Raw genomic sequence first — 25,905 nt, forward strand, 5'->3', positions numbered from 1 at the left:
CTGGGTCAAAGATTCCTCAAATGCTGCTCTATGCTATAAATCGTTGTATATAGCGTGCATAGTACCAATGGAATCACTATACTCGGCGTCACATAAATAACATACTGTTAAAATTTGAATAAAAATATTTTCTACGACTTTATTGACACCTACCGTCGTTTAAATTGTCTGAAATGACTTGCTCATTCGTTTAGCCAAACGGCTTCTCCCTGAACAAGTCGCTTTTAGCTTAAATCATGCGTAACAAATCCTTACGGGAAAATCCCATACTAATATCCGCCATGTTGGTTTCTACGGGACGATTTGTTTACAAACGAAGTTCGTAAGTTCCCGTCGAACTCCGGTGACAATCGTCTGCTTGATTAACTTCTCGGTATTGTACGTTGTTCGCGTAAAATAAATCCGAGATATCCGAAATAACGCCGAAATGCATTCTGGGTTCTTCGGTTTTTGGACAAACCATTTAAACGTAAACAACATCTCCTAGCAACCCGATCACTGTAAACATGGCCGACTTTTTACAATGTAAATATTGGCACCTAGAATTAAAATCTGACCGGAATTTAACGATTCAATGTTTAGGGAGAAGCCGTTTGGCTAAACGAATGAGCAAGTCATTTAAGACAATTTAAACGACGGTAGGTCTCAATAAAGTCGTAGAAAATATTTTTATTCAAATTTTAACAGTATGTTATTTATGTGACGCCGAGTATAGGTCACCGATCAACATTAAATCACGTGATAATGCATTAATTTTAATGAATTTAACGAATGAACGTGGTCACATGACAACCGATATTCCAGAAAACACGATGACTCACATTCACGGGTTTGACTATGCCCGAGGTCTGTAAACGTTTTGATGCTTTACACCGTCCATGAGAGACCCCAAACGATAGCCAAGGACGTTAAAGAACATCCAATCCGTCATGTATCACACACATGAGTGCAAACTGGGTCTAGCAGTATTGAGTATATATGTTAGCACGAAAATAGTTGGACTGAACTATTGGACTGCCCTAGAAGCAGCGATGTTCTAGCTTTATTATGAACGAAATGAAGGATGAAACGGACATACGAAAAGTGCTACCATGCCAACTTACTTTTTCTGGCAGTTTTTAAGTGCCTGATATTTTATAAAACCATTTTTGACAATTAATTTTGGGAAGGCACCCAAAATTGGTTATGAAAACTGATGTATATTTTTATTACGTTACCATGGCTACAGATTTTCATAACGAAATAGAAAAAAATAGAAAATGATATTTATCTTTTTTTCATGGATCTTCCATAATGTAAGCTTTTGAAAAATATATACTTTTCATAGAAAAAATGTTGGATTTGCTTGTTCAAGTGTCTCAATACAGCTTTATTTCCACTAATTGTCATATAGTTATCTACAGTGACCTATTTATATTGTGGAACCTTTGGTGGAATCCGGATAGCGCATTTACATTTGTTCGTTTTGTTTTGGTTATTTCGTGTTCTTTGATGTTTGTGTTTGTCTTCGTTCTTAGGGTATTTTCTTTTATCATCCCAGTCTTGGTTCCATTGATTGCTCTTCCATGCACACATAAGAAAAATATGAAACTTTGATCTCACAGTAAGGCTTTTACTTTTCAACTACCAACTAGAGGCTTCCAGGATCAGCTGAATCGCTCACTTGGTTCATTTTGTTTTTGCCTTTCAATGGCAATTACTCTAACAAGGACTCATTGGAAAATCATTAAGATAATTCCATTAATTAAAAGTTATTCTTCCCAATCTATTACAATTTCAAAATATCTGATAAAAATTGAAAGAAAAAAAAAACGTTCTCTTTGAAGGGTAATAACTCCAAAAATTGAATTTGTCCTACAACTTCAATCCAATAAAGATTTGAGTAGAGCTTTTCAAGAAATTCTAAAGAGTGGAAGTCATCATCATTTTTCTCTATCCCTCATATTTTTTTTTAGATAAACCTTGAAATTAGTGACTTTACCCCTATGTTCTATAAATAGATATTGTAGCCATATTTTTTAATGAATCGACAATTCAAACATTTTTTGAAGCCCGATACCCTAAGGAACATTATATGCCAACTTTCATAAAAATCTGTCAGGTAGTTTCAGAGAAGATGTATGAAGAGAAGTTTACAGATGACCAGCTGATGGGAAAACCTCACCTTTGGGCAAGGTGAGTTAAAATGTACTGACCTCCAAATTAATTGGTTCATAGAAATACTCATATACACATTGCATTTAACATCAATAGTCAGAAAGAAGACAATAATGAAAGTTTTAAACAAGAAAGATTGGTTGAAAATGGGCCTAAAAAGTTAATAATGACTTTTCAGGTATCTCACTGACTTGATTGGTTGGCCATTCTGGGTCATCACTTAGAAGCTAACAGGTATCCCATATCCTTAAATATACTAGAACTCTCGACATGTACCAAACAATACTTTTTGTCACTTTAATTAAGAGAATACTGGTACTTTTTCACTTCAGCTTATTCCATGCACAAAGAACAATATCAGCACAATTTTGATATTTCAATAAGTACAATACTAACTTGTGCTCAATTTGCAAGCAAGAAAAACAGAAAAAAATGCCTGTAATAAGTTGCCTTTTAATAGGATACATGTTTGAGAGAATGTTAGTCATGGAAAATTAATTTACATCCTACAATACAGAAATAAATATCAACCAACAAAGTCTACCATAATGCACACCAGCACTCCAAGAAGACTACAATGACCTTTTGATTAAACAATTTCTGATTGATATCAAATTCCTTCCTATGAATAATCAACACAAAAATTTGAGTTCAGATTTATTTCTGAGATTAAATTGCATTGTATAGACAAAAATTAGTTTTAGTATAATAATAAAATTTGGCACTACCCTTAGGGAGTCATTTTCTGACAGCAGTCTAAGGAAAGCCTCAATGCACATTTATATACAAAAAAAATTAGACCACATTATAACTGAAGATACTAAATGTTAGGGTGATAAACATATCAGGTAGTTTCTACTAAGTGAGATAAAAATAAACATGAAAGTAAATATATCAGTTTAATATCTATAAAGAAACATACAGAATAGCTTTTTATTCTATCACAAATTAATCATTTTTGCACCTTTGACAATACCTATTTGTTCAATAAGTAAACCCATATGAATGATTTGTTTAAACACTGCTAACCAGTTGTTAAAATGACAATGACCCGTTTCTATTTTTAAAACTTTTAATTACAATCCATACTACTGTTTTAGAACAAAGAACTATAATCAAAATCTCTATAAGAAAGTATCAATGTCTTTGACATCCAACACTAATTTGCTGCCGTTTTAGTCTATTTTAAGATATCTTATTAACCTAACTACTGGTATTTGGTCCCCATTCCCTTTAATATCTTATTCTCTCTAATTTTTTATCGATTTGCATATCTCATGACTGGCTTGATTAAAATAGTTCTTGTCTCTAGATAGCTTCCTATTCTTCAGGGCTGATTGGCCTTAACAGAAAGGGGCGATTAGTAGTTGTGTGATAGTGTCACATTGTCTATAAAATCTCATTGGTTGAGAATGATGTTGTGACGTTTCTAATGTTAACATCTGTTGACGTCATAAATGGATGATAGCTAGAATTTATAGAGATATAGAGATAAGACAAACCATATAAAAAAATACTACAGATGCCTCAAGGTGTTAGTGAGGCTACTACAGATCCCTGGAGGTGGTAGTGAGGCTACTACAGATCCCTGGAGGTGGTAGTGAGGCTTTCTTAAACATACAGCAATAGAAAAAAAACAGGCAGTCTAAATCAAAACTGTTTAAAATAGCTACATCAATATCACTTTAATCTTCTGTAAAGATGTACATTGTACATTTTATTTTTTCCTTTGTATATAGAGTTTAAAGCACCAACCCTTTATAAAATAAACAATATCCAATGTTTAAACAGAATTTATCACCAGCATCACAGCAGGCATACAATGGAAAGGTGTCATACTGGTAATTCTTTAAGATTTTTAAAATAAATGAAGTAACATTTTTTTCAGTATCATTTCAATAGCCTGAGACAGATTAGTATCTTAGATGGAAAGGAAAACAGAAATATGGTTTGAAATTACCAATAACACAAAGCATTTTTTCTTCTTCAAAATACTTTCAACCAAATCATAATCCACTGAAATATGTTGGATAACAGCATTAAATTGTCAGATTCTCGTAATTTATCTTAATAATGAAAAATGTGACCCTTCGTTCATGATGAATGTTATCATCTAATAACTACCTTACATCAATAATACTCAATTGTTTTTATTCAACTTTCAGGTGCAGCCTGACCTAGAAAATGTTGAATGATATTGATACATTGAAATAGTAACTTAAGGACCATACAGAAAAATTTAAAGTAAAAGATTTACATGTAAATGCCAGCTATAACCTGACAATATATAAATGGATCTATATATAACACTGTAATTGTTACATGAGAGTATAAATGTTTCTGATATTTACATAAGTATAAGTCTATTAAAAATTGGGCAGGTTTTTGCATCAAGTGATGTGTTTGACAGTGATGCTTCCTGGATTTTTTCTTTTATTCCAAAATGCCATTTTTTTTTACCTTTTAGACCAATCCATTCCTCCATGTAAAGCACACTACTGGTAAATACAATAACATGAAATATGTTTCGTTTTTCAAATTATAAAATAAATTTGAATCAAGTGCTTTCATGATGCAACATTGTCTTCATGGTCGAAAATTCAATACATATTTGAAGAGATTGGACAAACAGACATATTGACAACTAATGCTTTATTTCCAATTGTAAAAAGAGATATGAGCCTTATCTAAGTTGTAATAATCCTTATTATTTATCTGATGATCTAAAACTATGCCTAACACTTACTTGTATTGAAATTTTTAACATACATTTCTATTAACTTACATAACAACCACCTGCATAATTCTTAAAAGACTTATTTCACAAAAGCATAGACACACCAAGACAAAAAATAAAACAGTTTTTGCTCTGAATAGAAATATTAGCAAAATAAACAAGATCACAGAGAATAGCTATAACACATACAGGTTCATCATCACACAGGCAAGTCCATATTTCACACCATGCCATGATAGCACATATACCATATTTTACAGCAGACCAAACACTATAGCACACTAAAAAGTACACAGATTAGGACACAGCATACTATAAAGACAAAGGGAAAAGACTTCTAAACCATACTTTAAACCATGGACACGGGTGAACTTTTTCCAACACTTAAGAAACTTGGAGGAGGAAATCTTAACCCTCTAACACCACCCACCTTATAAAATACAAAAAGGTACACTGACTTCAACCACTTGTTTTTTTCTTTTAATAATATGAGGAGAAAAGGGTCATAAAAGGACCATTCATATTTAGTATTATAATTGCCATCCCAAGTGGTAGCAAATCCACTGACCAACAAAATTCTGTCATCGTTGCATTAATAATCAATAAAGCAAGAACACATTACCAAAATACAATGACAACAATATATTCCCAACATCACTGTAATACAGCACCATAACACATAACTAAGAACAAAAACTGTTGAGAAAATCAAACTATTGCGAATATTTTGAAAACAAATATTCAAAATGGAAAATTGTAATTTCAAAGGTTTTCAGTAGTCAATGAACCAGTTACATGTATTTCTAATTTCAAGTATATGCAAATTTTCTTTTTAAAACTGAGAGATACAACATAAAAAATTCCACGATTCATCAAAGTTTTGCTGTAACACAAAAGACGACCCAGAAAATTTCATTCCCTCAGAATAATACTTATTTAATCAACACATAACATAGAATTGTTTGTGTTCATCAACTTATACAAATAATAACATCATGGAATATGAAAAAAAAATATTAAAAACATATGAATAGCTATTCAATGTATATAAACCATCAAATTAGGAAAATGAAGTACAGAAAATATTGTACTGATTAACAGGATATGTAGAGACTTAATTGAGTGATTACTTATCATGGTCCATGGATTTCAATAACAACTGTTCTTAATTGGCATAGAAGTCTACTTATTTTCAATGTTTCACATGTTGAATTTTTTTTCTTCACATGTACTTCCATTTTCTTGGAAATTGAATGATGAAAATTAACATTGTTCTCAACAAAATCTCAATGAATCACTTTCAAAACTGATGACATAGGCACTGATAAACTAAATAAAATTCAGCCAAAAAATCTGTATCAAAATATTTCAATGTGAGCAGTTGGTATTATTGCATGAATTTCCAGTCTTGATAGTTAAATTTCTCAATAAAGGCTTGTAAATTAAAATTCAAATGTACAAGATTCATCTGCTTGTAAATTAAAAAAAAAAACTGTCATGTTATTAGAAATTGACTCACAGACTACCTTCATCAAAAGATGTGATGACAAATTTGTTTGAACAAGGCTAAAGATATGAGCTATAATTTTACTAATTTTAACATTTACTGACTCAGTGAAAGTAGGATTTCATATTAAATTTATATCTTTATCTAACTAACTATTGTATGGAAGAAATTCTTACTGGTTATATAACTGTATGAATGAGTTTAGGATTATCAAAAAACAAAATAAATAAAGCCCCAATCCTCCAGTATCTGATAAACCCATATAATTCATAATAGTAATTTTTTTCAGGTTTTTTGCTCAATTTGCTGTAAAAAGTTCTAGTTTTAAATGACTGAATGACTAAAATATACATGGTAATTCTAAAACCATAGTTAAAAGTGTTATACAGCAGTTGGAGTACATCTTTTTAAGTGAAATAAATTCTACTATAGGTCACCTTAAACAGGGAAAATGAATTTCATATCTACACAAAGATAATTTTTTTGATCAACAGAAATAATACATGTAATACAAGATCACTATATAAAGTAATTCAGCACTATTCTTTTGGCTTTTTGCAAAATGAAATGAACATACTCAATTGTGCAAACTTTCAACTATGCATTAAAATATTTTAATATAAAATAAAGTATATATATGGTTTTGATGTCAAAAATATGGTTGAATGATACCAGTATGGTTTTCTCTGTTTTGACTTCTGATTGTCAACCAATAGAAGATTCTTTTTGAGCTACAGTAGAGTTTCAGTTCCAAATATAAGAGATGTGTAAGACAGAACGACACCGGAAAACCGATCAACAAAACTACATTATTCCACACTGTACAATTTACTAGACCTGCTACAAATAGAAAACTGTACAAATTGCACTGAACACCATGTACATATACATGTCATGGCAAAAAAGTATTTAATTTTCTACAAGGTGTAGGTAGCCTTACTTCAAGGCAATATTAACATTTATCAAAAGCCATGTGACTAAATATCAACTAATTGTATTGAATGGTTATAATGCAATGAGGAAAAAGATTAATTTCTAAATTTACTGTTGTTATCATCTTTACAATTAAAAAAAAAGAAACACTAGTATAAAAATGAGAACTTGACCTAATTAAAAATTCTTCCAGACATTAGAAATAATCTAGCATTTGATGCAGAAAAAAAAATCTAAAAACATAAAAACTTGACTGTCAGACAAATAGCTTGTCCATTAAGACAAAGCTTAATATATACACCACTTTCTTCAGAAAATGACATTAATAAATCTTTCAGTAATGCTCTGTTTGTTATATGGTTGAAAGTTTCTCGAACTACAAAATAGTCAGCCTTCTTCACAATTGTTGACATTATCTCCCTTTGCATACCCCAAGTTGATTATCTACCCTTGCTGACCATGTTACATGATGGATCAGACTTCATCCTGATCAAAGAAATGGATCTGTATATATGATGTTGGCACAAATCCTTCTGACTCATCTTTTTTACGCACTCTCGTCCACCCATCACCTTGATCCATTTCAAGAACATTCATTTCCTCATTTTCTTCCATAGACACAGATCCTTCATTTTCAGCTAAAACGGAAAAAAAACATTAATTTTCACATGCATAAAACAAAAAATTAGGACTGCATTTTTTCAACCAGAATGATATAGGAAAATTCAATTTTTGTGAAAAAAGAAAAGGAAATTGATAAGCAGTTCAGTCAGTGTTTTTCTACTTGTCATGTGAAAATTTCAACCTTGGTGTATTATTAAAGAAACCCCTTATCAGGACATATTATTGGTTCCCAGAACTTAATTTCTGTTAATCTTTCTTAATATTACTGGTTCTTAGGCTTGACATTAGAAAACAGTTGTTTTTGTATGAAAATCTTCATTGTTGCGTTCATTACTTTAAACTAGTGACTTTTGTCACCAGCTGTTTATTTTTGTTTGTTTATTCTTCACTTTAATTCTCATATTATTTTAATTTTTGATAGAAAAAAAAAGATAAATTATTTTAAAAACTTTCCCACCAGAACAGAAGGAAATGATTATAATTTTTGTTTTATCAACTTTTTCTTTAAATAACATATACAATATAGCTATTAAAATGTCTCTAAAGATCATTTGGTTTTAAACAATTTCTTTGTTATGATAATGGACCACAATACCTATAAAAGTATATATTGCTCTACATGTTCCTATAACTGGGAAGGCATCAGTGATATCTTCTTCGTCCTGGTCGAATTCATCATGTGGCATATCATCCTCATCAGGTATTGAACTGTAAAAAGAAAGAAAATTATCACAGTTTCTAAAATGTTGATGGGTCTTGATTGAGTCTTGATTAAAGCTGATCATATAATAAAACTATAATAATTTACTCATGAATAAATCGGTTTGAATATGCTTACTAATTTCCCATAGTTCCAGATTCATACCAAGTGAAAAACTTCAAATTCCACCACATTTTGTTAATTGCTTTCATCTTTAAATGTATGTTTTAATGTAGCACTACCAAATGGATTTCTTACAACACTAAGTATTTTAGGTACATGTATATTCTGACCTGTCAACCTTTGTACATATCTCAGTAACCATGGACATATAAATCTTGTGATATAAAATGTTTTGCAGGACACAGCATATTTTTTCAGTTGTATAACAAAAACCAATAATAATGTACCTACAAAACGATTCAATAATGAAAGGAACAGTCAATAAGCAAAAGAAGCATAGTAAGACATTGGAGTAGATAACAAATAAAGCTAATTCTATAGAAAATAAAAGTGGATGTAAAAGAGTAAGGTTGACATTTTATTTTCAAAACAAATAAATCTAAGTATATAATATTGAAAAAGTCTAAATTGTTCTTGTAATAAACATGATAGGTAAAACATAAGATAGTAATAAAAAAGACATTTGGGTTCATCTTTATAACCTAACAAACTTTAGTTAAAATGAGCTTTGTTTCAATTTGCAATGATGAGATACATGTACATGTATGTCAAATATCAGGGAAGAGGAAACTGGCAAAACTGAAAGTAAATACTGAGAAAGTAATTTTATTCGTGGATAACATTTGTTGTGGTTAAGGGAAAAGCACAAGTAGATTCTTGAATTCATTGATCTGACAACTCTATCATACAACTGAATAGAAAATTCATGAATAATCAAATCCCTAAATTTACTTTGCTAGCATCATCATTGTCAAATCATACAGACTTGCACCAATTGCCATTAAGTTAAAAGGTCACACATCAGTACCATGAACTCTTTTGGACCATAATGGTTGTAGTTAATACCAAGATATGGCTGTGTTATATACTGGTAACTCCAACACAATACGTTGTTTACACAGTGATTAGGAAAAGCAGGGCCATGGGCTATACACCCATTGAAACTACAGGATGGAATGTTATAAATGGAACATTAAAATCTTTAATACTTTAAATAAATGCTGAAAAAGGTCCATTTGAAAAAATGGTTTCCCAACCACTGAATTTATGTTGCGATTTCCATTATTAACCTAACCTAATCCTCAGCCCATATCAGCCCTAATACATAACTTTAAAGTATTACATGGGAATCTGGGTTAGGAATGTAGGCCAATATTGGAAATGTTAAACTGGAACTAATACATAACTTTAAAGTATTATACTGGAATCTGGGTTAGGAATGTAGGCCAATATTGGAAATGTTTAACTCGAACTAATACATAACTTTAAAGTATTATATGGGAATCTGGGTTAGGAATGTAGGCCAATATTGGAAATGTTAAGCTGGAACTAATACATAACTTTAAAGTATTATACGGGAATCTGGGTTAGGAATGTAGGCCAATATTGGAAATGTTAAACTGGAACTAATACATAACTTTAGAGTATTATATGGGAGTCTGGGTTTAGGAATGTAGGCCAATATTGGAAATGTTAAGTTCCAGCTTATTGTTTGATCCCACAATCAGAAACACTTAAGTATCAGTCTTTCTAAAAATCAGACAGAAGGTGATTCATGCATATCATAAACCCACCAAATTCAGTTTTATTTCTTGTTCAGAAACGGTTACTGATCACCTAACCAGTCTTAATTTTTCATTTGGTTGTTGCACTTTTGAGATAAAAATTATATAGATTGTACATGAAATTGGCACTTTGCAAGAGTTATCGTTCTTGATTTGGTTCCATTTGGTTGATTACAGTGGGAGATGGATGCATGATTCCCTTAAACGTGCAGACCTAACTACAGAAATGTTAATTGTTATGTGAAATTATAGCATATGTTGACTGAAAAAACAAGTTTGTTTGGTGGGTTTTTCCACATCATGAATCACTTTACTACTGGCAGTGTCTGAATTTTATGTAGACTGGTACTTAACATAACTACATCAGTAACTACTGATGAACATGTAACATGTAATATCTTTATAGAATACTGGGTATGTATATTTTAAAATAACTTCTACTGACCCATTACCTGTAATACATGTATGTATAACAAACCTGAAACCAACAGTTATAATTCAGACTAAGTTAGTATAAGCCTACGGACAAAATAAGATTTGAACCAATACCCATCTGATTGTCCTAGAAATATTCAAATTTTAAGCAATATAAACTCCCAGTGAGAGTTAAGATAGAAATTTTTAATCTAGGAAAATAGGACTAGATAAAAAGGATTAGCTGCATATGTACAAGTAGGTCTGTCCTTAATTTGTTTATTAAATCAGAAAGAAGAAAATCTGCAGTCCTCTTCACAATAAATCTTATTAAAGTATAAAATTAATTGTAAGATATGACGTCATTATAAATCAAAGTATTGTGACGTCAAAACTTACGACTAATTTCATTCTTATGATTTTTGTGAAAAGAACTGCTAAATTTTACAAAAAAAATCTCACAGAATTGTGTATAATATGTACACAGCTAGACAAACAGATGGACAGACAGACAGTGGTTTAAAAAATGAGCAGTGTCTGTTGAACAATGAATGGATTACTGATACAACAGGTCATATGTTAGTTGTAGCTAGTATTGCTCTTCATGCCTTGCCCCTTAAAAGTTAACAGTGAGAAAAACAACATACCTTCCTTTTTTAGAACTGTCAGTAAATCATCAAATCATTGGTTAATTGTGCTTTTTTTAAAATTATAGTTGAATCAAATTTTTCTAAACACAGTGGAGCATATCTAATCTAACAATAAGCTGGTATTGAACAACAATAAGCTGGTATTGAACAATCTTGTTTGCATAGCCAAAGTGTCATACAACAAAAAGTCTGAGAATTCTTGAATCAGTAAAATACTGGAGTATACACAGCCAAATGTGCCACATATGATAATCATATGGTGCTCGATTCATATGATAATCATATGACAATCATATGATATTGAAATTGAACATATGATAGTCATATGATTATCATATGATTCTCAAATGGTAATTTAGGCTTAAAAACATACGACAATCATATGTTTGTCAAAAACATATGATTATCATGCGATAATCATGTGTATACCGAAACATATGATTATCATAAGGTGCTCGATTTATATGATAATCATATGATTCTCATGTGTGGCACATTTGCCTGTGTAAATGTTTAAAAGTAAACAATTTTAAGCAAACAAAAATTTTGTCTCTTCACTGGTACATTCATGGTTATAAATACGTTTGTCCTAAATTCACTTCAAATCAGTATTTATCAGTCAATATTGTCTCAAAAACCAGTACTATCCAATATCATATTTTTGATCCAACTTCTTTATGAGACTAAACATGTTCAACTGTCATATAAAAACCATGTAAAAACTTGCAGTATGTTATAATAGACAAATTGATAGAAGGTGACTGTATACCTACAAATAACCCTACACCTTTAACATGATACAAAATCTAAGCATTCTCTTCTCTACGACAGTTCAAAATGGAACTGTTTCAATCAATTAAGCCGTATTCAGTTATGAAACCCCTCTGTAAGTTAGAAAATTAAATTATTTGTTGATAGCTAAAGTAAATGTTCTTTGAATCTGTTCACTTAACATAGAAATCCAATACTAATTTGTTGGGCAAAACAAAAATAAAAAAATTCAAAATTCCATGAATCAACTAATGGTTTATGGGATTTTTTGTAAAAGCCTGATATTACTGGACATATTCTAAAGAATGCTTTTATCTTGTATTGACTACAAGAAGAAATTCAGCTTCAAAGATCTTTATTTTAATATCACACAATACTCAGGAAAACATTAAACTCACAAATTCTATAAAAACCAATGTTTTACAATTTAAAAAAGTTACAAGGAACATGTATTTTCAAAATTTTTTTTTCCAAGTATGAAAAAAAAAAAAAATCTATTTTGTTCAATTGTATTTGTCATTTGTATTTTTTTCTTTATTCAAGTAATTTCCATAGGAATGAATTTCATACAAGATAAATGCTTCGACAAAAAATCCTAATAAACATGTTCTGAATTCAAACAAACATGTTAATACATGTACAAGCCTTCATTAAGTACTCAAAACACTGAATACAACAAGAATGATTTTACTCTTAAATACGGAAAATTAAATAATCATGAGCTGAATTGTAGAACCCTGTATAATGTATAATTTGGAATAAAGTAAAATGCTGATATTACAGTTTTCCTGAGTTCACAACAACCTACAAGGTGCTACTAAAAACCAAAAAGAAAACTACACATCTAAGATACTATAAAACCTAACCTGTCGTAAGGAGGAGGCCAATAATTATGGCTGTTACCCCTGAAATAATGCACACACAAACTAAAACACCCACACAGAACTACTCAACAACACAATAAAAAATGAAAGATGAAGAATGAAATTAGCATCAATATAATAAGAAATATAATTGAAATTAATGTAAAATGTACTATGAATAACTTTCCTCAAAAGAAACAAAAATATATATATAGTTAAAATTCAGGTTTCTACAAAAACAAATAAATATTAAACTTGAGCAGAGAAAATCCCAAAAGTATATACAAAAAATAGGTCTAAAATTATATGTTTTCACCTCATCGGATATCAACTTATACAAAGACCTAAGTTAATAAATATTTAAATATGAACCAAATCTCTTTTCTTCAAGCATGAATTCTGAGATTTAAAAAAAAAAGAAACCCCAGCTGGTTTCAGTAATTTTATAAACAAATATCAAATTTCAGAAACACCTCATGAAAACGTTAAGGTCAAAGACAATTTTTTTTAATTTTGTACAATACTTAGTTCAAATATACAAATACTTCCCTAAAGAAAAAGAATGAATTAACTCATACATTTAAATAGTATCAAGTGCATTTAAAATTAATATTTATGTGAATGTGAATGAATGAAAATGAAAAAATTATGCTAATTTTCTACCATGTGATCATGCTCATGCAAGTATTCGATATTAAACTAAGGTTTCATTTATAGGTAAACTAGGCCCTTGTTTATATATAGATTCTTTTAACATGCTAGGCAAAAGCACTTTACATGTACCTACAGCAATTTTTCTATACAGAAAATCATCTTTGACCAGTGAAATTTATGTTTATAACTTCAAAAAGTTTTTAAAAGCATGGTGGTGCAATTTTACAGCCTATGAGTTCTTCACATGTATTTGAATCACTTTTTAGAACTCCCAATTCACTTCAACAAGGGGCAGAAGGTGAGACAATATTATATATACCCTACTTTCCATTTGGCAAGCAGAAAACTTCAAACATTTTCTTAAGTGTTTGTTACATGTAAATACGAGGAAGCAGACATTTACTGTGGGAATATGGAAAAGTTAAAATTTTTTATATGCAGTGTTCCCATGGAAACCTACTACTTTCAATAACTCAAGAACAGGGTGTATATACCTCAGAAATTCTAATCTATATTACAGATTATACAGTACTTAGATGATAATGGTTTACTAGTAATTTGACAAAGCTTTATACAATAAAAGTATTGTTTAATATTAGTATCTTCACTTTACTACTAAGGCTTCCCTTAACCATGAACAAAAAAAATATATTTATTCAAGAAAACACCTTTATATCACAGTAATGGTATTAAAGCTATAAAATGAAGGTAAAATAATATCAATGTCATAACAAAGACTCAAAATGATCTTGTGTAAAGTAAAGCATGTTTGTCTAACAAGGTATACATACGTATATACATCATTGTTTGGTTGAGGAGGAGCAGCAGGGATAATATTTGGGTCACGATTGACACTCCCATCAGATGTACTCCGTGACAAGGAATCATCTGATACAGTAAGACTTGTGGTACTTTTCTTCCCTTCAGCATCTGCTAAGTAATTCTGGAAAATAACAAAAAAAAAAAAAAACAACTTCAAGGTGTGTAACTTACAAAATGCAAAAAAAAGAACTGCTGCTGCCTTACTAACTCAATTGCATTCGTTTTTTTTAAACATTTCTATCAACGTTTTTTGTTTTGTCCATACGGAAATGTCAAGGTCATCAAATCATGCTATCAATTTTAAACATGAAGTTGAATGTATCCATCCAATTGTACAGGATGTTGTTATCCCTAACAACACCTATGTAAAGCAACAAAACCAAATTTGAATAAATCCATCCATTTGAAGCTGAGATTTTGTGAAAATTTTCTCTATTATAAATGTACCATACAGTGAAAATGGGAATGTCCCACAAAACAGGAAGTTATTGGACAGCATCCAAAACTGTTTACAAGGTATGCCCAATCTATAAACCACATACTAAATTTGATATCAATCCACCTATTGAAAGCAGAGATAATTGTGACGAAATTCTGATGGACCGACAGATTAGGTAATTCCAACATACCACATATTTTTTTTCTTTAGGGAAAATGTCACTTCAGGTTCTATGTTGTAGAGGCTTAGTAATATACTAATTTATATCCATATTTCAGATTTGATGTTGAGTCTAAGATGTTCAGATGTACAATTCCAATTAATTTCCATCATTAAAGATTATGAAAACTTTGATAATTCATCTGATGACATTCACATTCACTTCCAAGAAATATTCTTTAATCACATTAAGGTCAACTAGGGTCAACAGTCATAAAATCGCAAGCAAGGCAATTGGAGCAAAGGGAAGTGAAATTATAGAAACATTAAAAGGAAAAGAGGGTTCAAAGTATTTATTGGGGCACATTTATGTAAAATAAAAATGGTAGTTCTAATGTATATTGACAAAACCATTTGACTTACTTCAAACTTAAACAGCTCTTTTTTCAGAGAATCTAACTTTTCACCATTTTCTTCTATTTGTTTATCTATACTGTTGGGATCTCCTAATGCAGGGTTCTGTACATAAACATCCTTCAGTTTCAGCATACCCTCTCTATAAAGAATAAAACAACCGACAGATTAATCATATATTAATGAAATATTTTACAGATAACATACCAAATAGGTATTTTTTTGTTTATTCATTTGGATAAATCAATTTGATTGAGATTTATTTTCAATGGAGTTAAATATTTAGAGTGTTTTTGTACAATTCCTTAGTGAAAATGCAATCATTAAAAACATTTGTAAACCTACAATGTATATGTATATAAATATCCTATTGTTTGTTCAAATATTCACTACAGAGCTAAGTACTCATGAAAAGAGTTGATTCATCTAAAAACAAAACAATCACACAATAGGAATTTATGCACAGCACTAGAGGGCGTTTAAGTTTTAATGACTACATCACTTAATAATAAATTTCTAAATGTTTTATGACACATACAATCTTTCCCTATTTTGACTCTTATCTGTCCACAGGAATATTAAGTAATAGAAATGCTGGTTAAAATTGTCCATCTTACATTGCAAGTTCAACAACACATTGGACCTTCTTTTAATCATACAATAAAAATCTCAAGATTTATTTTTCAGCATATAATTCTTTTACTTTTAAAGAGTAATCAAGGGAACCAAGATTATAGCGGTAATCAAAAGAATGTAATCCAAGGACAAAGACCAGACAAGGAAAACAGACATACACAACAAAGAACATAAAGTAGTAACTAAGCCAATGAGCAACACGGACTCCACTAAAATCTAGGAGCAAGGACCAGGTGCACCGGTAGGGTAAGCGTCCTCTGCTTTTCTAGAAGGAAAACTATGACACGTTGAACAAATCAGTTTTCATAGTGCAGAAGGACACACCGTAATGATTCATGAGTTCATGATGATGACCATAAAACTTCTGTAGTGATGACTTCAATCTTGTAGCAACATAACCCTGTTCCAAAAGCCTATTTGTTAGAATTCTAGCGTGATACAAAAAGTCGTGTAGTTTTGGCAAGCTCTGGCATAACGTATGAGTTGTGATATGAACACTCCATATGCAGGTGCTGAAGGGATGTTGCCACAGATGAAAGGGAAGTTGACAATTCTGAATGAAAAGTCATCACGTTTGTTGTAAAGTTTGGCCAATAGTTTTCCTTTAGTGTCGATTTCTAAGTGTAGGTCAAGATATGAGGCTGACTTCACAGTGTAGTATCCTTTATCTCAAGTTCTTTGGGGATAGATGCAATATATCAAATCCCCAAAATTAGGATTGTTTAAAGATAATACCCCATCAATATAGCAGAAACTGAGATTAAAGGATCTACCTAAACAATATTCTTTCTTTCAGATCAGATCAGCTATAAAGTCGGCCTCCTAAGAGTGAAGGAAAAGGTCAGCAAGTAGAGGAGCACAATTTGTTCCCATTGGAATGCAGACTGTTAAAAATATGTTGTCGATTAAAAATTCCAGCATTTTGTAAACATCGTATTCTGTATATTTGAAGGATGATTTGGAATAATATCTTACAAAGTATGAGGAATCTCTACCAAGAACTATATATATTTGTATCTACGTGTACCATCTTTTATTGAAAAACAACAATATATAATGTTTTTAAGTCAGGATTTCAAATGAGTATGGGGAATAGAAGTATACAGTGTTGAAAAATCATAGGTTTTAATGCTATTATATTCTGATAATAGTCTTGAACTGATTTACTCCAAAAGATCTTTCGAATTTTTCAGGATCCACATTGAATTAATACCACTACGGGAGTAACAAGTGTTGTGGTAGGACTGCAGACTCTCTTCGAGTATAGAAGTGAAAAGTTTTGAAGAGATTTGGTGGTGCATTTTGCAGATCCAGCTAAGTAACGCTGTTTGTATGGATTCTTGTGGAGTTAAGGAATCCAGTACATAGACAGTAAATCACAATCATCGTTCTTGGTAAAGAGACCAAAAGAGGATAGCACAGATTTATAGTTTTCCACAATCTCTTCTTTGAAGAGTGTGGTAGCAGTATAAGCCTTATCACTGCTATTATTTTCTACGTCTACCTCTGATAATAAACAATGAAAGTGAAATGTTTTGCAGACAAAAACAATGTTGTTTTGGGCTTTGTCTGCTGGTACGACAACATATTTGTCATGTATAGTAAAAAATGTTTTTGCTACATCGGGGTCTTTGAAAACTGATGTAGCATTGGCACTCATTGATCTACTTAAAACTTTCATTTGTTGCAAAATTAAAGACCTCACAGCCTTCAACCCCTCTGACAGAGAATCAATGTCTTCTTGTTCTCGTTTCATCCATTTTCTTGTGTAGTCCTCCACAGCATCCATAAGAACTTTAAAGTTATAATTCCAAATTATGGAGCGTGGTTCACCGTACTTGGGACCTTTAGAAAGGAAATTATGCAGAGATTCGTTTTTGATGATGGACAAATCTACGGTAACGACGTGACTGGAAGGACCATATTTGAATGGAGAGTTTTTGTGTAGTCCTCCACGGCATCCATAAGAACTTTATTTATCCAATTTATGGATTGTGGTTCATGGTATTTAAATAATTTCATTTCACTGAATAATAAACAGAAATTCATTAAAGGACAATTTTATCCAAATTAGTAATAATCAAATAATTGACCAAGTAGAAGCTGAGAAACATGTGACAAAACGGTTTGATGAATAAATGGTCTTTTGACCAAATGGACAGAGTGACCTAGTACAGCCCCCATCTAATAAGGAGTACACATATATATAAATGTCATTTAACCTTTCAGCTGTTTCTCTAGCCACTTCTTTCTTTATTGAGTCAATCTTTTTTATTAACTGTTTCCGTCGTTGACTTGGAGGCAAATCACTGAAATCTTCTTTCTGGTCATCCCCCTGTTGAAAAAAAAAAAAAATCCAGAGGATTCCCTACTTGCCACTTACTGGATTTATCTCCCTTTAGTAGATTTATCTACTCTTTGAAGTAGGTATCTTGTAAAGACAATAGGAAATTAATTCTTTATCAAATACAGATTAATCCCAGGTCCAGATACAAGTTAGTTTAGTCAATATCATAGTTATGTAGTTTTCTATTCAAGGGTAATCAGACTATTTGTATAGTATACACTCTAAACAAATAAAACAAGTTTTAAGTCCTATATCCAAAAGAAACTTGAGTAATCAAAGAAAATTCTCCAAAATCATGGGAGATAACTCCAGATTTCCCAAATGGTAGGAAAGCAGGCTAAATTTTCATTCAACTCTTTAAAATGCAACATGTTTTTTTTTGGCTCAAAATACATTAGAAATTTAAATTTTTTTTGGATCAAAATACAAAATATGCAAAACTGAAGAAACTTCAATTAAATAAAGTAATCTTAACAAAATTTAGGTGCACAAATATCCATATACACTCAAACCTGTATATAAAGGTCACTTTTTGAAAGTAAAAATACAAAACAAAAAAAAACAAAAACAAAAAACAAAACAAAACAAAACAAAACTGAACAGTTGGGGCAAGTGTGGACACAATATTAGTTTCTGACACATTTGTAATTCATAATGGACACAATAAAAAAAAGATTTGGGGTGTGGCCCCTTAGACCTCTTATAACTCAAAAACTGTAAGAGATACCTGAAATCTAATTGAAAATTGCAACAAAAACAACAATGGGTCAACTACATCCAAAGTAACTGCACAAAAACCCAGTATCTATGACAACAGGACCATACCAATATATGACAATTTTTTTCTGTTGTATAACAAAAAAAACCAAAAAACCAAAAAACCAAAAAAAAAAAAAAATAAAAAAATAAAAAAAAAAAAAAAAAAAAAAAAATAGCCATCTTCAAGGTTAAAATTAAGATTTAAATAACTAGCCGACTTCATGAACAGGTCTTCATAAAAACAAAGTGACTTTAATGCAAATTTGCCTACGTGAGAATACGATCTAGTTTGTCATATCAAGTTACATATAACAAGACTAGTGAACACAGAAACTTAGTTCTATATGATGAATATTCATAAACCATCAGACACTAACACCTAAGTGGTAAGAAAACCGTTGCGTCATCCTTTTTACCATACTCAGGGTTTTAACTCTTCCATATCAACATACTTTGAAACTCTCATTGAACATTATAGTTAACCATGCTATAATTTCTCTTCTAACACTATGTAAAATTTACAACATAAAAACAGTACACAGATCATGCAATGTACGTGCTGTCTACTTACTCTTTGTGTTTTCATCTTTAAACGATATCAAATACATTAGAATGAATCAAGCAGGGAATTTTATTTTGGACATATGGTTGCAGCACCCAAATTTGAAAGTTGCAATTGCTTCGGAAGGGTAAAACTGGACTCAATGTTTGATATAATGAAGCTACTTCAAATCAGTTTCGGTTTATTATCTGAAAATGTGATGAAATACATGTAGACATACATGTATGTTTGTTGATTCAAAACATATTTTGTCTTTTCAAAATAGAATTTCTAAAAATCATTTCGACAGGCATTCTGCTACACTCATTAATAATGTTCATTGTTTTCAGTCTAAATATTTTTATTGGAACTATGATATCTTTAAATGTTTTCAGTGAATTCAAAGTACCTTAAATACAAACAAACATTGGCAACTTCAAGCCTACATAAACATAAACCCAAATAAAAATAAATCATTACAACATAAAAAACAAGGGGAATAACTGATAATCAAGAGCAGGTAATTCATCAAAGGAAGGAAAATCATATCATGCCCATACATACCAACAATCCAATTATCTGTCATATGCATGGAAACAGATCAATACTATGCTTACGTACACAATAACACTTTGAATTGATATAAGATGCCATATGATGCAGATGAAAGTTACTATAATTAGACATGGAAACTCCTACATTCAATGAACTATAAATAGATGAAAAGATGAACCATGCTCGAAGATGGATAATCATGATGACAAAGACGAAAAGCTTTGTACAATATTTATGACCACATTCAGTATAATACAGAAAATCTCTTAAAAGCATCTGGCATATCATTTCATCTCAGATATAAAGAACTAGGAAATATCTACTTAACATTTAAGTAACATGTCATTTCACAACAATGCTCCAGAAAAGTTGGATAAATGATCCTACATGCATACAAAGTAATGAATATAAATAAGAAAAGACAACAAACTCTACCTAAAGCACATCTCAACATAAAGGCAAAATAAATACAGTGATTTAAGCAGGGCTGAACTGTAATAAATATTGAAGTCACATGATCTTATGAATAAATAAATCACATGGTAAAGGCTTGGTGTGTAAAACTTCTATGAGAATCACATGGTAAAAGCATAAATAACAATATAACAGTAAGTATTGCTTTGTCAGGAAATGACTGCCCTAAACCTAAACTGTATATATACCAAAAACCCATGAACCCCTTCTATACTACCGATTTGTGTCACCATCAAGTTTACCATGAGTTTGCTCAAGAAACATTTTAATTTTAAAAAAAATTTAGTTCCATAATATGTTCTATACAATAGCCATAATTGGCTTATTAAACCAATAAACTGAAAAACAAAATAACATCTCATGAATAACATTCAAGTGTCTCAGTCATCTGAAATGACATATAAGATCACATTAAGTCCAGAACAGATTTAATAAGACCAATCTCTGACTTCAATAGACCAAAAGATGCCATTTCAAGATGGTTCCCCCAACTTTTTTTTTTCTTGAACAAACTTCAACAATGTGTTAAATGAGTCTAGTGAGTTAGTTAGACAAATAAGATGTTGTTGCAATGGGTAACAAGACATTCTACCCTGCAATATATAACTTACTCGTGTTACATTCGTCTGAAATACAGGAAGATAAAAATGCTACGACATAACAATCTCTACAACAAGTTCAGTATGGTTCACATAATAATTTTTCCTAACACTAAATATCACAAATTCTACGAACAAATCAACAATCGACTTCAACTGTCACATTTCCATGTACGATAAAATGCTATACATAATATAATTAGAAATCAATCTTTCATGGTCCAAATTTTTAAAAATATTAAAACACATGGTTTGATTCTGTAAATTAAAGAACCAAAAGAAATCAAGACTCAAGTTAATCCATGTTGTAGTCAGTAAAGAAATAACCACAGCATTATATAACTGCAAAATTTGTGTGGTAGTATACCAGTAAAAAATATTTCCACCATAAAAATAGATAACTTTTAAAATAAATATTTTTGCAGTATTGAAGGTTTTTAACATGTTAATGTCATATGCTGGTAGGCAAAGAAAATTTTCTAATATCTAATATATATAAAGTTATGAATTAAGGTTTTACCTCAAGTCAAATTTATATCAACAGCCATAACAATTAGATCAGAGTTGAATGTAGTTATCCCATACAAAACCCCCCCCCCCCCAAAAAAAAAAAAAAAAACAAAAAAAAAAAACACAAACAAAAACAAAAACAATCCAAGGTTTTTGTTTAAACCACTTACAACCATAAATAAAAAGAAAAAATCTTACATTTTTGGGTTTTACCAATTCTACAACAAAAGAATTGGATGCTGTTTGCAATTCATGGAATGGTACAGAGCAAAAACTATAAGTTTTGCATATCTTTTTAAGCATGTAAGCTAGATATAAAAGCCTAATTCTGTAAGCTAACTGTTGATGGTGTATTAATTAGTCAAATGATTCAAATTAACTAATCCCCGTGCAGGTCCGGGTGTTTAAAGAATAGGCCTGCAGCAGCTCTAAGCTTGTCGTAAAAGGCGACTAAATAGTGCTCAGAACCCTAGCCGGGGCTAGGGCGCTTTGCCCACAGAACAACTGGGATGTGTGCCCCAGGTGGTGGAATGGGGTACTCCTGACGTGTTACATGCTGGGGTTGTAAGGCTATAATACGGAAAACCTGACTGCAAACCATAGTGGTGCACCGTGTTGGGAAAGATGCCACGTTCCTCGCACGTTAAAGAACCCTACTTTGGTATTCTCCCGGAGTAGGAACCATAGGGCTCCGACACTGGAGGCTAAATTGCCCGACCCTACCCACCTCTCCCTATTTCCAGTGGCAATCAAAATTTGTCGACCCCATTGTCCTTGTGTCCCATCCCTTTTTCATCATCATTTCATGTTCATTTTATCATCAATTTCATGTTCATCGTCTGAATATAGCTGAAATATTGCTGCTCGGACGTTAAACCCCAACAAACAAACAAACAAATTAACTAATATGCTGCAAGATACCTCAGGTTTAAATTTTGTATGATACATTCAAAAATATTAAGAAAAAGATTCCATACCTGCTCATGGTTAAATATTTAACATCAACTTAAAACCTCAAAACAATTAAAAAAAAAAACATATTTGAATCTCAAGTTTTCCAACTGTAGAAGCAGGAAATTGGAAGTTGAAAGCAAGCAAAATATTCATTGAAGAATGTTTTCATACCCGTCGGAAGCGTAAACTTTTAGATCTAGAGTAGGATCCCTGCAAAAGTTTTTCACATTTACTCCAACAAAAAACACTTATGTTATACTGATTTCATATTTAGATCATTTTAATGAGAATTGAAACCTTTGAGTTTTATCAAAATATAATGTCTATAAAAAAATTTTTCCTTATCAATACTAAAATAAATTAGATGTATTCACTCAGGCTGAATGCACTCCTTTGAAAGTTTTAATTTCATTTACAATTAGTTTTATATATGTTTAACACAATGGACCTAGTAAACCATGTTATCCTACTTATAAATACATCTTGACCAATCAGGAAAACAATAGCTATCCCAGAATTCCACTGATCCATTGCTCAATTATCAAGGTAACACTTCAATGAAATACAAGGAATGACAGGGAAGCAGATATTGAATGTAAATAAAGTCTATCAAGAGTTCACAGTAAATTTCTTATTTTTAGATTCTCTAATTAATAACAAAATAAAGAATTCCATGGAAACAAAATAATTTTTCAATGGAAATTTCTCAAACTTGTAGACCAACCATTTTCCCCGAAACTAATTTACTTTTCCCTATATCTAAAATAAAAATTTTACACCAATGAACTTCATGTTGTGATTCTCTTTGTCAACAAAAGCCAATTAAGGTGTTTAGCAGTTAAACCATTCCACCACATATTCCTACCCATTTACTCTTAAATAGGAAAATATTGTTATTGTTAATATGTTTCTCCTAGGAAAATGTAATAAAATTTGTTGATATAACAACCCTCTATCCATAAAATTGAAATGTTTATTGGTTTTAATTTGTAGTCTTTCAGTTAGTTATCTATTTCACAAAATGTGGTAAACACTTACGACTTTTTGAGTAAAGTTTCTGAATTAACACAGCCAAGCTTCACTTTCATGGTTAAGTATTTTAGTAGCTGTCTTTGTAAAAATCAGGCAAAACCTGAAAAATGTGTTACACCCAAAAAAAGGCTACATATTTTTATTTTTGTAAAAGTTGTTTTATGGGTCTATACTATGAAATGTGTAATTATTCATTCAAATCTGCCTGCTCTAAGGAGTTAATCCACATTGAAAATCCAGTAGATTCTATTGTATTTTAGCACCATTTACAGATTTATCTCCCTTAATTTTGAAATCTACAGTGCATTCTATATAATTTTTATCTCCTAAGAGCACGGGTTATATGAAAAACCACATGTTAATTTCTGTTTACTATGACATTTCAAACAAAATATCAAAAATTAAATTATGTAGGCTTTTTACCCATGAATCACATTTTGCATGATCCTTAGCTGGAGTGCTACTTAATGGGAAAAATGTTTATTACTTGGTGAGTTACCTGATGTATATGATATTTCATATGCTAAAAAAATAAATACACGAAAATATAAAACTGACTTTAAAATACTTATCAACATTTTTAAATCTTTTCTTTTTATGACATAAAATACATGATTAATTAAAATTCAGAATTTAATTTGATAGTAAATGAAAATCACATCTATGTACTAAACAGGTCTATAAAAAAGTCCAAAGGAAAATTCACGTCACACTTATTTAAAGTGAAAACTGTCATAAAAATAAAGATGACAAATATGCCAGGCAAGTTCAATTTCTAATGGCAAAAAGCACCACCTACTACCATGAAAATGTAGCGTCACAAAGCAGAATTGACAAAAAGTTCAATAATATATATCATAATGCATATCATAGAATACCATATGCATGTAGTAATTCATTCAGCCGTAACTGCTACTATAGATATATAAACATGATATTAACATCCACCATGATGCAACATAGAAGGGAAAACAACAGTGGCTTTGTTACCAGTGCCCTGTTCCCTGTTTTCTTCAATAGAAACCCCTCCCCTCCAGTCTGTTTTGGGAGGTAAAATAAGAAAAAAAATTATAATGGAAATGCATTTCTTTCAGAGGCAAATCCCAGGTAACAAAATCACTGGCATCTTTGAATTTACATTTAGTAGTTTTTCATGACTAAGCAGAAATGGGTTTTCAAATTAGGTACAGAAAAGCAAAAATTGCTTCACTTTTATGAAGCATGATATGACAGTAAGAGTAATGTACCAAGTTCTGTTGAGTCATGAGAAATGAAAACATCTATGTAAGTCATGTGATAAGTGACTGTGTTTCTGTTTTTGAAACTTACCTTTGATGAGCTAAATAAGCCTAGGATACCAGATCTTTTCTTTGATTTTCCGCCACTGACCGTTTGCCGAACACTTCCTTTTTCAAGAATTTGTTTATTTGGAGTTAAAGTATTACTATTTTGTCCATCAGGAAGAGAATTATTACTTAAGTCATTAAAATTAATATCTGCAGGAACGGGAAAACCCGATTTATATTTGTCTACTACGGCCTTGGAGTCCTAAAAATAGAATAAATGAAACAATATAGAAAATGTATAGTATAACATTGTAAATCTTTGTAAAAATTTATGGAAAACTTAATTTTTGAACCTTTTTATATTTCCTAGTTTTCTTAATAACAAAAGAATGCCCATTGTAATGATATCAGTGCACAATGCATGTTTATTGTCATAGAAACGAACTTTTTAAAAGTGTTTTTGACGCTCCCTTTTATGTCAGTTAAGTTTCATGATCAATGTTGTCATGCAGTTACCAAAGCCAAGAAATTTGTAAAACCTGTCAGTATTCTCTGCCAAAAACAGTTTTGTTATATGTTATATTCAAGTCCACTGGATTATATAAAATTTTATCAACTTT

General features: G+C 31.0%; 1 protein-coding gene across 15 annotated transcripts in view; it reads right to left on the bottom strand.

Annotated features, from left to right (window-relative positions):
• Window positions 1–2,801: 2,801 nt before the first annotated feature.
• The window catches only part of LOC148611094 (formin-binding protein 1 homolog), a 47,271-nt gene continuing 24,167 nt past the window's right edge, over window positions 2,802–25,905 (bottom strand). The window contains exons 9-18 of one of the 15 annotated variants that reach the window (XM_088591239.1): window positions 25,329–25,547; window positions 21,516–21,530; window positions 20,440–20,454; window positions 18,451–18,563; window positions 15,602–15,734; window positions 14,550–14,701; window positions 13,108–13,146; window positions 11,468–11,482; window positions 8,554–8,666; window positions 2,802–7,972 (exon numbers count right to left, since the gene is read on the bottom strand). In XM_088591239.1, coding sequence (XP_088447365.1) covers window positions 7,809–7,972; window positions 8,554–8,666; window positions 11,468–11,482; window positions 13,108–13,146; window positions 14,550–14,701; window positions 15,602–15,734; window positions 18,451–18,563; window positions 20,440–20,454; window positions 21,516–21,530; window positions 25,329–25,547 — 978 coding nt within the window. In that variant the 3' untranslated portion in view covers window positions 2,802–7,808. Of the gene's footprint in view, window positions 7,973–8,553; window positions 8,667–11,467; window positions 11,483–13,107; window positions 13,147–14,549; window positions 14,702–15,601; window positions 15,735–18,450; window positions 18,564–19,905; window positions 19,921–20,439; window positions 20,455–21,515; window positions 21,531–23,138; window positions 23,178–24,498; window positions 24,523–25,328; window positions 25,548–25,905 lie in introns of all 15 variants that reach the window. The other 14 variants (XM_088591236.1, XM_088591244.1, XM_088591243.1 and 11 more) reach the window with 14 other exon arrangements.

This window comes from Perna viridis, chromosome 7 (assembly GCF_037379345.1).
Source record: "Perna viridis isolate PV_CMFRI_1.1 ecotype Kerala chromosome 7, ASM3737934v1, whole genome shotgun sequence".
NCBI lineage: Eukaryota > Metazoa > Mollusca > Bivalvia > Mytilida > Mytilidae > Perna > Perna viridis.